Here is a 16,723-nt window from a genome sequence, read left to right as displayed (position 1 = left end):
TCTTTTGAAGGCGGTTCATGAGACCATCTCCAACCCTTTGTGATAAAACCTAAAATTTTTAGCCCAGAAAATTTAGGTTTTAGGCCAGAAAGAACTTTATATTTCAACCTTCTGGTCTAAATTTTTTAAGTATTATTAAAGAATAAATTTAGGCTAATTTTTTTTAAAACATTATTATAATCTAATTTGATGAACATTTTTACCTAAAAATATTTAAATTCCGATAAATATTGAAAAATCACTAAATTTGGATGTATTGAGTTAAATAATTTTTTTAATTATTTTAGCCGTTGGATTTAAATTTGGGCCGTTAGATTTTTTTTACCGATATATTTGATTATATTTGATTTAAGTCGTTGGATTCAATAAATCCTAGAAGACATGCGCATGTGTACGGGGTCCCGCTGGTGGTGCCCACACAATTTTCTGGGCTAAATCCTAGGGGGAATTTGACTTTTGTTTGGCTTTTAGCTTTTAACCTACACATTTAGCATAAGTTGAGTTGGGTTGGGAGGGAATAAAACCTAAAAAATAGCATTTAGCTCAGAGTTGAGTTTAGTCTAAAGACAGTTCAGAAGGCATTTTGGTCACTAAATATCATTGTATCGAAAAGAAAAGTTTTTTTAAATGTACATGCCCTTTTTTTCGTTGGCCCAACAAATTAACCAGAGTTTACCTTTAACTCAACTTACCATTTTCTGCATGATCATGCTTTTACAGTCTATCTGTACTTGCATATGCATGCCAAATATATATATACGTGCATAACAGTCGGAGAGTACAATTTACAGTCAAAGCGAAGCTAGTGAGGGAGACGATTCGATGGCGTTGGCGCACCACCTCCTCCGTCGCTCTCGCGCCTCTGCCGTCTTCAACTTCCAGCTGATGGTCTCCACTCTCTCTGCGGCTCAGCCTCACGCGAGTCAGTCCCACCTCCGTCTCCCTCTCCCGTTTGCCCCAACTCGCACTTTCTCCTCTCACACTCCCTGTCTCGATCTACTCGGTCTCGGCGTGGTCTCAGCTGAATCGGCGGCAACTCAGTCCACAGGGGTTTTGAATTCTGGTGCCGAAAAGTCGCTGCTTCCAATTGACGAGCTGATTTCGATGCTCGACTGGTTCCATCAGCTCACTGGCTTACCATGGTGAATATTCGTTTCACTTCAAATTTATGCTTGCGTGTTTGGTTATACACGTTACGTGCGGTATAACTGCTCTTAACTACTCCAGCTACCAGCCCGAATTTTTGTAAAGTTGGAATTCCAATGACCATGGTGAATCTTCACTTCACTTAAACTTTATGCTTACTTGTTTGGTTACACACATTACATGCGGTATTAATATTCTTAACTACTCAAGCTACAAGTCCAAAATTTGTAGTGTTGGGATTCCAATGTTCATGTGGTGAATCTTCAATTCTCTTCAGTTTTATGCTTATTTGTTTCATTATACACGTTATGTACAGTATAAATGCTCTTAACTACTCGTTCTACGAATCCGGAATTTGTAATATTGGAATCCCGAGGAGAAAAAGAAGTAAATTTTAAGTAATGTAACTTAGGACGATATATAGGATTTGTAAATGACAGTAAATTTTATCTGTAAATTTTGGTTACTTTGAATTATGTATATGTATAGGTGGGTAGTAATTGCTTCTTCAACTTTGGCTATGAGAATTACATTGCTCCCCATTCGTATGCTGCAAATTAACAAGTTGACAAGGATTGCACAGTTACTTCCCAAATGTAAGTTTTAAACTTTGACTTGATCAATTCATTCGTTTCTTTGGCAGCTTTACTCTTGCAGTTATCTTTTGCAGATCGAATGCTGAAGTTTGGTTTAACCCGAAACAATATCTGTCTCGTTACGTGTTTTTGTTGTAGTGCCTCCTCCCCTGCCACCACCCTTCTCTGGAAAGAGTTATATGGGTCAAATGTCTCGATTTTACAAGAAAAGCAAGGCAGTAGGATGTCCCTCATTTCTATGGATCCTTGCATACCCCATTGTCCATGTAACCTTCTTTTATCTCATACTTTTACAAAGCACGCAGCGTAGTACTATTTTCCTTTTTGCACTTAATGTAGGAGCAGAAATGATGATACACTAACATGTGATCCCTTGAAAGCACGCCGCGTAGTACCATTCTCTTTTTCTTAGAATATGAGATTGGCAGTTAAAAATCAAGTGATAAGAAAGGAAGGATAACGTGAGAAGTAGATCAATTTCAAGTTTCCAAAGACTTAGAAACCTTGACTGTGAAGGTAGGAATGTGAAGTTTTCTGTGTGGTTAAGACAAAGCTGTGTTGGTCTTTCTAAGACAAAGGGTATTGTGTTGTTGCAGAAGTTAACTAATGTTAGTTAAACAAGTATTCGCAACTAATGACGTTTCCCTCTCTTCCACTCATCTGCAGGCGCCCTGCTTTATCCTGTGGCTCAATACTACTAGGAACATGTCACTTGATAATCATCCTGGGTTTGATAGCGTAAGGCAGCGACATACTTATCTAAATCATCGATTTTATGATGCAATTTTTCCTTAACGTTGAAAGCAGATGAACATGTGATTGCGTGGATTCATTTCAGGGAGGCACTTTATGGTTCCAAAACTTGACCGAAAGTCCACATAATGTTTTAGGCCTCGTCCTTCCTTTCATGATTGCTGGTTTGCACTTTGCTTCCGTTGAGGTACTTTTACCGATTCTTATCAAACGAAAGACGCTTGTGGCTAATTATTCTTACGAGTTATACGTACCTCTCAATCTTAAGAGTGAAGCTGACATTGATCTCATGACTTGTTAGATTTCTTTCCAGACGGTTGGAGAAAGGACGGACATGTATGGTTTAATGGGAAAAGTAAGTAGACATAACAGCCATAAAAAAAAAAAGGTTACATCTGGGTGGTTTATATCTTACTGCAGTTCAGCGGTCAAAAACATCGATTTTTCTAATGAACTGCAACTGATTGGAGTTCTCTATCTTACTGCAGTACTACAAAGATTACTTGGTTTTCTTGACCGTGCCTATATTATGTTTTAGCTGCACTATGCCTCAGGTGATTTAATTGAACCATATGTGAAATTAGTCTTCATAATATTGAACCATATGTGAAATTTCATGCACACACTTTGTTTTGCAGGGAAGCCTCATCTTTTGGGGTACGAGTAGCTTACTAAACATCATCCAGGTAAAAGTCGCTGTTTTTTTTTCTTTTCGTTTTCTAATATGGGGACGTTTGATAACTAGTTCGTTTATTTTTTCAGAAATTAACTCTCGATGACCCTGCTGTGCGGGCAAAGTTGCGGTTTCCAGGCATAGATGCTCCTACAGGCGCTGCAAACTCTGAGGATTTGAGTACTCGCGAAATTTCGCCCTTGGCTTCTCCTACAAGAACGAAGACAACAAATTTATGCAACCTGTCCCCTATTGAGCTGCTTAATGTGAGTGTGTTAACAGTGTTATCAACTGCAAACTTTGTATCAGTTTTCGTTCTCAGTTTTCATACATTTCGAAGATTTTCTAACCGACGGAACACCGATCTGGCCACAACAACGTACTCGGGATTCATCGACACAGCTTTCAGTCCTAGTCTTATCACGGGGAGATACAGATAGAGCATTTCATATGCAAAAGTAAGTTGTTCTGTTCAAATTAATCACAAAATTTGCATACTTGATCATAACATTAATCGTCTGTTTATTTTCTTGAAAAAACAGACTTGCCCTTGAGAAGGATCCTGAAAATGTAAAAGCATTGATTATAACGGGTCAGACTTTGTTGAAGAAAACTTTGAATGCAGAGGCTACTGAATACTTCGAGCGTGCCCTCACCAAGGTCGGGAAACATATTTGATTGATATATCGTCGATATTTGATTGACATGCTGTAGGGTTTATTCATTCCTAATCACTCTCTTAACTTCTCATCAGCTCTTCAGCGCTGGCCGGCCGACGGGAGCCGAGGACGTTGATCTTCTAATTATTGCATCTCAGTGGACCGGAGTAGCCTACATACGGCAGGTGAGGTCTCGAGATCGATTCCCCCTCCCTCAATATAATTGTATCAAAAAAAGAAAAAAAAAAACATTTGCGACCGATAAGTTCGATTTATATGACTGGGCAGGGAAAAACTGCGGAAGGGATTGTACACCTTGAAGGAGTTGCAAAAATGGAAGTGCCAGATGAACCAAGAGGCAAAGCTCATTACTATGACGCTCTGCTATTGCTTTCAAGGTATTCATCAGATCAGTAAAATTGTGAAGAAAACTTGCACGTTACGGAAAGTGATTTTGCAAGGCCTTCCCTTTTTTTAGCCTTTGAAGAAAACGGGGGTGCGAAAATCACCACTCTTGCACGTTATTAATGACTTGGCTTCTCCTTTTCAGCGCTTTAGCCAAAGTGGATCGCAAGGCTGAAGCCTTGAAGTATCTGCGGATGGCTGCTGCTTACAATCCTGATTACAATGAATACATAGAGCAATACGAAAGGAAGACGAAGACAACAGTCCCGTGTGCTACACAGCGAAAATCCAGCAAGACAAGACAAGGTTGGGCAGTAAGAAGAGGAGGATCAAGAAAAAGAAGAAATAAGTAGCTAGCACAGTAACTGGTCGCCGAGTTCATCTTACTTGAGCAGCTTCCGGCTTAAAGTTTGTAATAAGCTAATCACTTTGCATTAACATGCTGTAACTGTTTAGATTCCACAAGCAATTATTTTACACTAGTAACTAATAAATCAATTAAATTATATCCACGGATATTGCCCTAATGAAACATCGTACCGAAAAAATGTAGTAGTAGGGAGATGTGTAGTTGAGATGCTACGCAATGCTACGTTTGGCTTTCTGTTGATTTTGTAGCTAAAGAACGGAACAAAGACTGCGTAGCTACTAACTTTTCCCTCAACAAAACGTTGTACTCGTGCAAACTTCTAAGATTCTTTTGAACATCAGACATATCCATTTCAGAAGCATCCTTCAATTCTGCAGTGAAATAACAATTTAAGGTAAGCACGGAATCAGCAAGTCTAGTTCAAATCTGTTTCTATTTGATAAGTTTCATTCAAGTCGCCAGCAATCCTGGTTTGAAATCGAAACTCAATGACTGCTTGTATCTGAAGTTTACACTTCATCTCAATATACACCATGGGAACCACCAAAGTTTGTCCTTCATCCAATCATTTCACCAGAGATACAAACTTAAAATGCAAAAACTCCGACCTTGAACCGAACAAACCAAGATGGTGGCCCATATAGCTATACTTCATGAGTTTAGTTCTTACCTAGTGAAGGAGGTGGAGGAATGATATCACCAATTGTAGGAGTTAAGGCTTTAGGTGGACAGGAATCTTCTTTAGACGCATGAACAAATTGCTGTTTTCCGTCCTTTGTAGAGCCAAGCGATTCCATTTGCAGAGGCTGGAAGACAAACGGTTCAAAGAGATACACACATTTAAAATGTCGTTCACTGATGAGTGACCTAATTGTAAGAAATACATTATTTCGAAAAACTGTAGTCGGAATTCTCAAATAGTGATTTGAATTCCCAAAATTCGGGTTTAAGCTGTTAGTGAAAGTGATAAAAGGGTGGACAGATTCACATTAAAGAGAAACTAGACCAATTATATCCATGGTTTCTGACAAAGAAACAAGAAGAGTGACTCACAGGTCTGACTGCTGAATGCGATGAACTTTCTTCCGGGTTCGGTGTAGTTCCCAGTGTAAATGACTTCACACTCCCAACAGTGTCAGAGCACTCTTGAACCAGAGTCTGCGAGATCAATGAAATGTTAAAAATATAAAAGTAACTTTCTTGGAGAAGAAAGTACTAAAACGTTATGAATCAGAACCTGGAAACCAGGTTCCCATGGATCTAAACAAAGACAGAAACATAAAACATTACCTTCTTAGGCAAGCTGAGCTTCCTGTTAAAACTAATCACTGTTTCTTGTTGCCTTCGCTTATGTGATGATCCATTTCGATGAACTGATTGTGTACCACAATTCACACAACCTGATCCCTCGTCTATGCTCTCGTAATAATCCTCCAATGCCTTGCAGCCCCATGTATACATCACATATTTCCTTAACTAGTTCAAAGCATATGTTTCAATGAGTATTATTATATGAAGTCAGATCAATATGAAGTTAAATAAAATGGAAAAATATGAAAGAAATTACTTTATCCCAGCGGTCTTGAGCTTTTCGCCGATTTCTGATCCTCCGCAACACGATATCTTCATTCCGGAGTTTTTTTATCCTGAACTCAAACTGCAAAAGTAAACAACAAAATTATGAAAACGTGAACATAGTTTTTTCAGCCCGATTTTTGTATTAGGCTTTCCTTCTTCACAAACTTTATAATCAAACATACACACAGTGACGAAGAAAAAAAAACAAAGCTATAAGATCAAGTAACGTACTTGCACCAAAAGGTAGAAAAAAATGCCAATACAGATGCAATACAGGCCACCAAGATCCGCAAGGAAGCTCACTACATGTCAAGGTGGGCAAAAATATTAGATCATCAAAACTTCAACCAAGATGTCGTAAAGAGAAAATCATTCATCTTTGATGTCGTTTTAATTGGTGCAGAATACTCACCAGGACCCGCAACGTTTTGGTTATCTATCTCCACGATATAGGCAGAGAGAAAGTTGATATATAATGTAGTGTTGAGCATTCCATCCTTAGAATTTTCAAGGGACGATCGGAGCTGACTTTCATCACTGAAAAATGAACCCGGAACAAACTCATGAAACAGAGGTTGGATGAGCCTTAGATCATGATGATTATGGTATATCTGGGGAAACAAACTAAATTTTAATATATTTGTAGTATTTCCTCTGAATGTAACTGGTGTATCATCAAAACTGCTTCCATTCTTTAGGGTTCCGCTAACAAAACTGACATATTTTTTACTAGCATGACTCCTTGTACTGAGATTGAACTGAAATCCAACAGCAGCAGCAGGATTATTAGGAAGATCGACGAACTGCCATGAAATGTACAAATTGTCTTCAAGTGGTTGACAATTGCTGCACCTAAGAGTTATAGTTGGTCCTATACTCGTATTCCGACACGAGTAGTTCCCGAATTTTGACAGAGGAGTGACTCTGTAGTCAATGAAGCCAGGATTTCCAGTAACTAAAGTACCAAGATCACGTAAGTTTGAACAGCTCATACTAGAAACCGCGGTTACGTTAAATTCCATGTCATTCTTGAAGGCAGCCAAGTCAGGTGCATTTGTTGCTCTGACATTATGCACCTCGATACTTCTATTTGATATGGTTTGGTAGAGCAACCTGTGAAGAAACTGAAAATCCAAGTAAATATAAGCTAATACATAGAAACCATAAAAAACCTGCACAGCTAATAAAAACAGCATGAAAGACGTGACAGTTTGAAAGAATTATATCAAAATACTCACGCAGCAAACAAGCCAACGAAGAGAATCCAACTTGCCATTGAGAACATTCCACCAAGTTCCGTTTTTCGTTTCTTAACTACCTTTTGATCATCCTGTGCCACAAATGAAGTTAGTTAACATCCATTTGCATAACTCGCCATCGGATGGAAAACAAATCTATCTATAAAGCTGTCATAATCTAATAAAATTAAATGCTGAAAGTGTCACATCCCGGCCCGGGTTCCACCACATCCCGGGCCCGCTCCACCACCATAGCACGATATTGTCCACTTTAGGCTTACCATTCCCTCACGGTTTTGTTTTTGTAAACTCACGAGCAACTTCCAGTGGGTCACCCATCCTTGGAGTGCCCTGACCTCCTTCTCGCTTAACTTCGGAGTTCCTACGGAACCCGAAACCAATGAGCTCCCAAAAAGCCTCATGCTAGGTAGGGATGAGAATATACATTTAAGGATCACTCTCTTAGGCGACTTGGGATGTTACAGAAAGTGCCTTCAACAGGTAGCCACGTAAACAATCCACAACAGATCAGCTCTCTAAATAACAAATGTAAATGATGCCTTAATCTCGTTTCTTCGCCTAGAAATGTTCTTACTTCTACTATATAGATTCAAGGACCAAGAACACACATCCGCCTTAATGATGCAAAGGGGCAGACACACCACCCTGATCAACTAGCCTAACACACATCCGCCTTAATGGCTGCATATTTTGCATCAAAGATTCAATAACAATAATAAATAAAAGATGATTAAGCTAATAAAAGATGTTTAATTGAAGAAAAAGAACACTAATTACCAGCCAATGCCTAGTGGCAAAGCAAACATCCAATCGGCTAATCCACCACCGGAGACGGAACCAAATGCTCCGGCCGTCGTTGCCGAGCTTCATAAACCTGAGGAAGAGGCAACAGCAAAACCAAGAAAGCAGCAACACAAGCGTGGCCTCCAAGAAGACGGCTTGCGATTGCGTGAACTTTCTGATGGAGTCAAAGGAGAAGAAGGTCTCCGGGAAGTTTAAGGCGTAGCTGTTGATGCCGCCATCGGTGGAGATGGTGGAATTGGCGGCAAACAGGACGCAGCTGGCGGCGGTTTGGTTTAGAATGTACCCAACTGCGCAGGCGCACTGGCTGCCATTGTAGCTGATGCTGTTTGATGGACATGGCATGTTCTTCTTCTTTCAGCTTGTTCTTGATTTTTAGAGAGAGAAAGACTATATATTTAGAGAGAGAAAGTTTGTATGTTTTTTGGTGGAATTAAATGGTGGGTTTTGGTGGAATTAAACAGAAGAATGAGGTTCTTATTTATGGAGGGTTGGGAGGGTAGGTCAACGATGTAGGACCGTTGTGATGTTTTTATGTGGGAATTTTTGGTTGAAACTTGTGCCGTGAAAATTGAGGATTTTGTCCTTACGACGCGGTTGAGAGTTTTAAGGTTGAAACTTATGCCGTGAAAATCGAGGATTTTGTCCTTCTGAGTGAGTAGGGAATTCAAAGATACAGAATTTGAGTTAGGTGCTAGTTAGAAGATTATATTTCTGTTGTTTCGAGTTTTTCTTATACAAGCGATAATCAAACTCGAAACTTAAAGTTTAAGAACGAATGTTTTTGATCAACACAGGTCAGTTAGATAAAACAGAGTTATAGAGAAATAATTAGGGGTTGGAGGAAGGTGGGATGGATTGGATCTCCTGCTAGAGAAGTTGTGAGTTCTACAGAGAGAGAGAGAGGAGAGAAGAAGGAGAGAGAGAGGATAATAGGTTAGGTTGGGCTGTGGTGAGATGTTTGTTTGATTGATGCGTTACTTGTGTGTAGATTCCGTGAGTTTTGCTTGTGTTCCTGCCCGATCCAGTTTGTTCTAGAATTCACCGGAAAGAAATGTGGGCAAAGAAAGGAATGTTTTAGAATTCACAGAAAGTGTTCCGGAGAATCTTTAGCTTTTTATTTAAAATTACAAAAAAATCAAACGGTTAAAACACCACCCGAAATCAACATGGATTAGATTTTAGAGTCTCGTCTGTTTGTCTCTTCTGGGAAAGAGATTATCTCCGGATATTTTCCTCCAAAACTTGCGAATCAATTTATCTAAACCCTTGAAATTTGATTAAACGGTAAAAAAATTATTATAACTTTCAAGAACCCGGATTTCAAAAATTGTTGGATCAAATTTCAATAGTTCGGATCATTTGATATGCGAGCTTTGAAGCTCTTTCCTTCGGACTTGGATTGTCTACCATCCCCATTCAATGTCCTTTTCATGCCCTCCTATATCACGGTTAAGTCACGTCAATATTTTATATTGATTTTTTTATAGAAATAATAAGATAAAAATTAATGGAAATATAAAATATTGACATGGCTTAAACGTGATCACAAAAATAAGAGGGCATGGAGATGGTATGGGATGGGAAGGGCAGACAATCCAAGTTACTTTCCGTCTCCTCTGTTTGTTGGTGTGAGTCACATCAGCTTGTGCAGAAACGGTACAACTTCGCCCAATGTGGACTAGTTGCAGACACTTTTGGACTGATTACGCTGTACACGCGCCCAATACACGGTTCCACATATAAAACAAAATATTAAACCCATATTAATATACTCGGTTTTGACCAAAAAATAAAAAAAAACTCGGTTTTGAACTCATGATTTGCCACCAAAATAACTTGATGAAGAAAAAAGAATGTTAGAGAAAGTAAATTCAAATAAACGATTTAATTTAAAACCAAATCGTACGAGTAAAAACTCAATATCTATCTAATAATATATTAAATCATATATAAAATAATTACATTAATTGTATATACACGATAATATATTATCTATTTTATACTAAGATCACATTAAGAAAGACTCTAAATCTTCGATGGTGTTAAAAGTTAGTGTACACCTCACCAGCTGTACGTTGGGTCCGTTGGGTCGCAATGACAAGCAATTATCATATTTAATTGACAAAAAAAAGGTGGGAAAGGGATCCTCTCTCCTTTCCATCAAATCTTATTAAAATTTGATATAAAAGTTAAAGTTATTATAATTTTTAAAAGTAGACCTCTATTTATAGTCGTTTGATCAAATTTTAATTATTCAGATTCTCGAACTTGATAAATTTAGTGGAATGAATTCGAGAATGATCTTTGGAATCACCAAGGTATATACTTGTAGTTTATTAGTATTAGGTGTCCCAAAAAAATATAGTAATTCAAATAAATTAGAGTTAGATCATTACCAGAAAGAAAATAAAAAATAATAACATCTAAAAAGGAGAGCACGTGACGATGCAGCCTTGCTTGCTTTGAATTAGGATCCATTGCCAGCTGCTGCTTTTTTTTCTTTTTCTTTTCTATTGTACTATTCTCCCCTCTTTACGAAGACTTCGTCTGAAAGGAACTTTTTTAATTTTGCAAAACATTTTTAATCCATGTTTATAAACACGCAAAATTGACGTACTTGTTGACGTACTCTCATATAATTATGTTTTACATACTACAAGAGAGAGGTCAGCAAATATATCAGTTTTACTTGTCTAAATATAATAATTATGTTAATATATCATTTCACGTGGGCATGGATCTCGTTTTAAGACCTCTTAATTTGTATAATTAAGTAAAACCATGCTTGCTAATTACTACCCTGGCACTCTCAAGACTTATTAAGTCACTCTTAATTTGTATAAACAAATTGGGACCGTTGGATACGATTAACTACCAGCTAACGAACTTGACAGCCAAAACCAACTAACGTAACCAACATGACATCAGCTGCTGCATAAGAATTAACAGGTTTTATTGTCATCAAAACTAAGTTGCTGTATTTTGTCTGAATCCACTAAAACTGTAAGATTTAAATGTTCATAACTTATTGTTTCCGCAAATTATTTGATTCCGAAACGCTGGAAAATTCGGTTGTAAAATACAAATCAATGATCAAGTAAAACTATAAAAGAATGAGCACAAAAATTAGAATGAAGTGAAAAACAAACCAACAAAAACGATTTCTGCAACGATTTATGCAGAATCAATAGTCTCGTCGCCTACTGCCCGCCAGATCACTTACAAAACTGCCATCCTCCTCGTTTTCTTTTTCGTATTGCTCCAGTAATTCGTTGTAAGTGGGATTATAAGCAGCAGCCAAGCGCAGATACTTCAAAGCTTCAGGCTTGCGACCCTCGTTGGATAGAGCACTGAAAAGGAGAAAGCCGAGTTCTCAATAGTACTGCAAGTTTCTTTTTTTCATAATAATTTGCAAGTTTTCTTCACAGTTTTACCGATGCGATAAATACCTTGAAAGCAACAACAACCCGTCAAAATAATGAGCTTTGATGCTCGGTTCATCCGGCTCTTCCAGTTGTGCCACTCTTTCGAGGTGTACAATCCCTTCTGCACTTTTTCCCTGCTCAAGCATGTCGGAAGAGAAAATTAAACATATGGCGTTTGACCTGCTAAAAATAAGTACAGTTCCATGGCACACCACAAATGAAACTTAGTAATGAGCCTCACCTGTCGTATGTAGGCAACACCAGTCCACTGAGATGCAAGAATTAGAAGATCGATGTCCTCCCCTCCGGTCGGCTGGCCAGCACTGAGGAGCTGTACAGTAATTAAGAGAATGATTAATGAATGAATAAATGAATCAACGGAGAAAAAGATTCAAATATAGCTGTAATTGCAAAACAAAAAATGTCATGAGACAAAGACATAGTATGCGTCTGAATTATCATATTTCTTCACTTTTTGTGGTGCAGGCAGACACTGTTAGTCTGTAATCTTACAATCAGAAAGCGTGGTGTGAAGGCAATTGCCACACCCAAGATAAACGTAATCATGGTTACTGATATGTAAACAGAAGAGTAAAAAACCATATAAAGCAAACAAGTATGCGGACCTTGGTGATAGCACGCTCAAAGTATTCAATGGCCTCTGCGTGCAAACTTTTCTGCAGAAGAGTCTGACCCATTACAACCAATGCTCTTACATATTCCGGATCCTTCTCAAGGGCAAGTCTGTTTTCGAAAAATTCTCTATTCAGTACACGATTAACAAGTGATATGATAAAATATGCACTGTGATTTGTACGGAGCAATTACTTTAGCACAGGAAGTGCTCCTTCTTTATCGCCTTTTGATAAGACTTGGATGGAAAGCTGTCTCAACAATCCCAGGCATGATGTTGTAAGAAAATCTAGAATAGCAACGGATTGAAAGATAATGCACGGGCTTCTAGTTCACAAACACTTACATTAAGCAACTGTTTAGGGGACAGGTTCTGTAAATTTATTTTCTTCCATTTTGTAGGAGAAGCCAAGGGTGATATATCAGGAGTACCCGCCTCCTCAGGATTTGGAGTGACTGTAGGAGCATCCTTGTCTGGCAACCCCAACTTTGCCCGTAGAGCAGGATCTTTGAGAGCTAATTGCTGAAAAGACAGCAAGATTTAGAAGGAAGCTAGTTTTATGATACTCATTTACAAAGTATAGTTAAAAAGTTTTAGCCCATCATCCATTAAAATTTATTTATGAAGAAGCACTAATAAGAAAGTTTCATGTACCAAGATAAAAAAGAAATCAACCAAAGTAACAAATTTGTATCCTCTACTTAAAGGCATGTTAAACAAATAAGTACAGTTTACTCACCTGAATGAGACTTAGTGAGCTATTCGTAGCCCAATAAACTAGGCTTCCCTACAAAATAACGTAGATGTGTATGTCAAAAAGCTTCTGGGGCCAGCATAGAGAACAATCACGTGAACCAAAATATCAAAGCGTAATTTCACAAACTTGTAAAGACAAAATACAAATTTACCTGAGGAACACAGTAGGTAATAAATAATATAGGGAAGGTCATCACATCCAAATAACGCTTGTAGTACTGCAGAAAGATAGAGAACCCTAATCAATTGTTCGCAAACAAAACTACTTCTAAAACAATATGACTACAACCTTTATTAACAAGAAAGGGAGGGGCTTTAGTAAGCAAACATTCTCGTTAGTAAGAATACTGTATGTACTCACGTTTGCTAATATGTCCAACAGGCCACTGGATTTTCCTACTGAAGAATTCTTAAAAGAAATCTGATGATTTGAAGAGATAAACATCAGTTACAATCATAAAATGTATATACAAAACAAAAATGCATATAATCAGCTACAAAAACACTGCAAAAGAGCCAAATTTGATCCAGCATTGAGTTAGATTGCCTTCCAATGATCATTAGATCTTTAATTTCCCTTATTGCCTCTTGACTTGCATCAACCACAGTACAATAAGAATCACACATCAAAGCTCCCGTAAATGGGGCAATGAGAGCATCATCTTTGCATTTTAAAGTTCTTTGAAACACGTTTGACCATATAAATAATATAATCATCCAGAAGGTTGATATAACATAGAGAATCAAGATAGATAAAAACATAAAATATTTAAATCTGAAATCAACAGAGACCAATTCCATGATTCACTACCTGAACATTGGCATAGTGCAAACCAGCAATCAGAAAAGGAAAGATGGAGCCAAGAACACCACGAGGTAATTCAGTCAAATTGCTGAACCACAAGGCGCCACCCTGAAATGAAATGAATGAATTCTACGCTCATCTGCTTTCAACGCTAAAAGAGAAGAGAAAATACACGTATGCCATAAAACTCAAATAAGATACATTATTTCAACAACTAAAAGGAAAGCGTATGTGTCCTTACGCAATCAAATCCATGATGATTGCCCAGTGACATAGTCCGAATGGTGTTCAACCACAGGAGAAAGCATGGAACCTGACAATGAATTAGAAAACAGAGAAACAGCATTATTAAAAACTTTTCTATTCAACGTTACATATTGCTTATTCTTTGTGCTAGTAGAAAAACTAACACATCTTTTTCTTCCAACCATTGCCCAAACTTTTCTTTAGAACTCCTAGTTTCACCAAACCCTTCAACTATATTAGTAAGGTTGCTACGCTCACCAAGCTTGCAAACTCATCACTTAACTGTGTCCTTTATCATCTTAGCACTCATTTATTCGACACATATGAGTAGTCCAATATACAATACTAGACTGATGGCTTTCTAAATGAAATCTTTTCTAGGTTCACATCCATCATCCAGCAATAGAATCACTCTCTCTTCCCTAAACCCAAAAATCAGATAAGAGAGTTACCTGAACAGAGAAGAACGCAAGGAACCATAACATCGAGGGACACCCGATCGCCTTTCTTTCTTTTTGAAATAGAGAAATTTGATTAATATAACTCTTTCCTGAGAAGAGTGGTGGCATTGGAGGAGGCACTATGAGAAATGTATATATGTTAAACAAAATTTTACAAATATGAATACAAAGTATACATAACATACTGCAAGTTATGATATTTTCGTGCGAACCAAATGCAGAACACAAAAGTTCAACTAAATGCTAGTCCAGACCAGGGTCGGAGAATAGTAATGCATAGAACAGAATTGCAGTGTTTGTGTTCGTATGAGTAAAAGTGAAATTACAACAAGCACACAAAAGAATTGAAGTGGAAATCTAAATCTCACATTTGGGAAATAACTCTCCAATCCTTTTCAACTTTTGCAGTTGCACGATAAGTAACGGGAGCAACGAAATTCTCATAGCCAAAGTAGAGGACCCAATAACTATCCACCTGATGATAATTTAGAAACACAAAAAAACGAAATTACAAACTATAACTATTGAAGCCAAAAAGACAATAAAAATTTCATTTCTTGTTCTTGTGCTTTCCCACATTTTCTGTTTGGAAGGTGCTTTTATAGTCGCTAAAAGCACTTTCAGATAGCCAAAAGCGTTTCGAACAATGATTAGCAGAAAGATACAAACTTTTAAATTTCAAAACAAAACGAAAATTTCAGTTCTTTTTCTAGTTCTTTCCCACATTATCTCAACCCTGTTTGGAAGTGCTTTTAAAATAGCTACAAGCACTTCCAGATCACCAAAAGTGCTTCCAACAACGGTTAGCAGAAACAGTTAAAAGTGCTTCTGGGGCAGAAATGCACCTGGAATTGCTCTGTGGAAAAAACACTTGGGATGTGCTACTTTCAGGAAGCACTCCGGATTTTTATTGAAAATTTTCAATGCATTTCAAAAACAAAAGCAGAAATCTTTCGATCAACACTCACCATGGCAAACCAGTGAGATCATGGAACCCGTCGAGCACCGAAATCAGCACTCGAACGGGAAGCACGGAGTCTTCGCCAGAAAAGCAACCTAAACTCAGAAGCTCCGACTGAGTCGCCGCCGGGTCGACGGCGGAGAAGCCGAGCTGATCAAAATCGGAGTCATCGGAAGAGCTGGTGGAGATAAATCGAGAGTGGGAGAAAGCGAGGGATTGAGCAAGCGCGTGGGAGTTCCGTGGAGGCGAGTGGCGGCTGTGGTCTTTGGGATTAGTGTTTGTGAGGACGTGAAATTGACGCGCGTGAGAAAGAGTGGGGAGGAAGTTGAAGGCGGAGGGGCGTATGCGACGGAGGTGGGAGGAGAGCTTGGAGGAGGTTGCCATTAGTGGTGGATTCGGAACGATGCGGAGGAGTAGGGTTTTGTTTCTTTGCCTAAAATGGTGAATCTACCGGCTCACGCTGATTTCACTTTGTCCACTTAATTGACGAAATTAAAATTTGCTAAATTTTTCACTTATTTTTTGGCTTTCGGCAATGTTTTAGGTCTGATTATTATATTTTTTACTTATTTATTAGCATTTTTTACGCTAATTTTCTAAGTGTGAAAACCCGTTTTGGAAATGTTTTGGGTCTGGCTACTATATTTTTCACTTATTTTTTAGTTTTAGGCTTACAAATTCCACTACATATGTATTTGTTGTTCAACAAATCATAAAACTGCTGCCAAATGCCTATAAAGTTTTCCTTGATGCTGATGGAAAAAATTTCATGAAAATAATAAAATATATTTTTCACAAAAAAAAAAACGTAAGTTGGCAATCACGGTTTTAGTCGGTTTTGCAAATTTGTTCAAAAATCGTCAATCTATTTGTTTTTACCTTCACCTCATCCTGAGATTTCTAAAACTAATGTAAGACTTTTTGTTGATATTATTGAGGGTTGAAACCTATTTTGCAATGTTTTGGTGCTTGCTACTATATTTTTAATTTCTTTTTTATTTTTCGGCTTAAATATTTGCCAAATCTACATTTGTTGCTCAGTAAATCGTAAAACCACTTTCAAATATCTTATAAAGTTTTCTTTGATACTCACGGAAAAATTTGCGCAAAAACTAAAAATTTGCGTTTAAAAAAAAAGAACATTAGTTAATACTCACCGCTTTTTGTCGATTTTGCAAATTAGTACAAAATC

The 16,723-nt window shown here is 37.8% G+C and overlaps 3 protein-coding genes across 7 annotated transcripts; 1 reads left to right on the top strand and 2 right to left on the bottom strand.

Annotated features, from left to right (window-relative positions):
* Nucleotides 1-732: 732 nt before the first annotated feature.
* LOC103451133 (ALBINO3-like protein 2, chloroplastic) lies at nucleotides 733-4,744 on the top strand. Its single transcript, XM_070810162.1, has 14 exons — nucleotides 733-1,142; nucleotides 1,636-1,742; nucleotides 1,881-2,008; nucleotides 2,409-2,480; nucleotides 2,581-2,682; nucleotides 2,797-2,850; nucleotides 2,984-3,049; nucleotides 3,134-3,181; nucleotides 3,258-3,434; nucleotides 3,571-3,626; nucleotides 3,711-3,828; nucleotides 3,923-4,012; nucleotides 4,116-4,225; nucleotides 4,378-4,744. The coding sequence occupies exons 1-14, from the start codon at nucleotides 823-825 to the stop codon at nucleotides 4,583-4,585; spliced, it is 1,656 nt and encodes a 551-aa protein (XP_070666263.1). The 5' UTR covers nucleotides 733-822; the 3' UTR covers nucleotides 4,586-4,744.
* On the bottom strand, nucleotides 4,325-9,288 carry LOC103451132 (uncharacterized). Of its 5 annotated transcripts, XM_070810161.1 has the most exons (11): nucleotides 8,217-8,693; nucleotides 7,700-8,120; nucleotides 7,419-7,510; nucleotides 6,593-7,293; nucleotides 6,412-6,482; nucleotides 6,170-6,259; nucleotides 5,893-6,078; nucleotides 5,656-5,760; nucleotides 5,273-5,408; nucleotides 4,773-4,973; nucleotides 4,642-4,680 (listed from the first exon to the last, which is right to left on the bottom strand). In XM_070810161.1, the coding sequence occupies exons 2-10, from the start codon at nucleotides 7,838-7,840 to the stop codon at nucleotides 4,822-4,824; spliced, it is 1,674 nt and encodes a 557-aa protein (XP_070666262.1). In that variant the 5' UTR covers nucleotides 7,841-8,120; nucleotides 8,217-8,693; the 3' UTR covers nucleotides 4,642-4,680; nucleotides 4,773-4,821. The 5 variants fall into 5 exon arrangements, 3 of the variants coding, with proteins under 3 accessions (XP_017192009.2, XP_070666262.1, XP_028946043.1); XM_017336520.3 differs by lacking the exons at nucleotides 4,642-4,680; nucleotides 7,700-8,120 and adding an exon at nucleotides 4,325-4,445 and having other exon boundaries at nucleotides 8,217-9,288; XR_011574297.1 differs by lacking the exon at nucleotides 7,700-8,120 and having other exon boundaries at nucleotides 5,893-6,073; nucleotides 8,217-9,288.
* Nucleotides 9,289-11,175: 1,887 nt separating this feature from the next.
* Nucleotides 11,176-16,046, bottom strand: LOC103451134 (ALBINO3-like protein 2, chloroplastic). Its single transcript, XM_008390573.4, has 14 exons — nucleotides 15,539-16,046; nucleotides 14,939-15,045; nucleotides 14,562-14,689; nucleotides 14,105-14,176; nucleotides 13,870-13,971; nucleotides 13,420-13,479; nucleotides 13,211-13,276; nucleotides 13,042-13,089; nucleotides 12,648-12,824; nucleotides 12,497-12,552; nucleotides 12,295-12,412; nucleotides 11,910-11,999; nucleotides 11,693-11,802; nucleotides 11,176-11,593 (listed from the first exon to the last, which is right to left on the bottom strand). The coding sequence occupies exons 1-14, from the start codon at nucleotides 15,913-15,915 to the stop codon at nucleotides 11,428-11,430; spliced, it is 1,677 nt and encodes a 558-aa protein (XP_008388795.2). The 5' UTR covers nucleotides 15,916-16,046; the 3' UTR covers nucleotides 11,176-11,427.
* Between the last annotated feature and the right edge of the window lie 677 nt (nucleotides 16,047-16,723).

The sequence above is a fragment of the Malus domestica genome, chromosome 12 (genome assembly GCF_042453785.1).
Source record: "Malus domestica chromosome 12, GDT2T_hap1".
NCBI classification, from domain to species: domain Eukaryota; kingdom Viridiplantae; phylum Streptophyta; class Magnoliopsida; order Rosales; family Rosaceae; genus Malus; species Malus domestica.
This window is presented reverse-complemented; position numbering and strand designations above follow the sequence as displayed.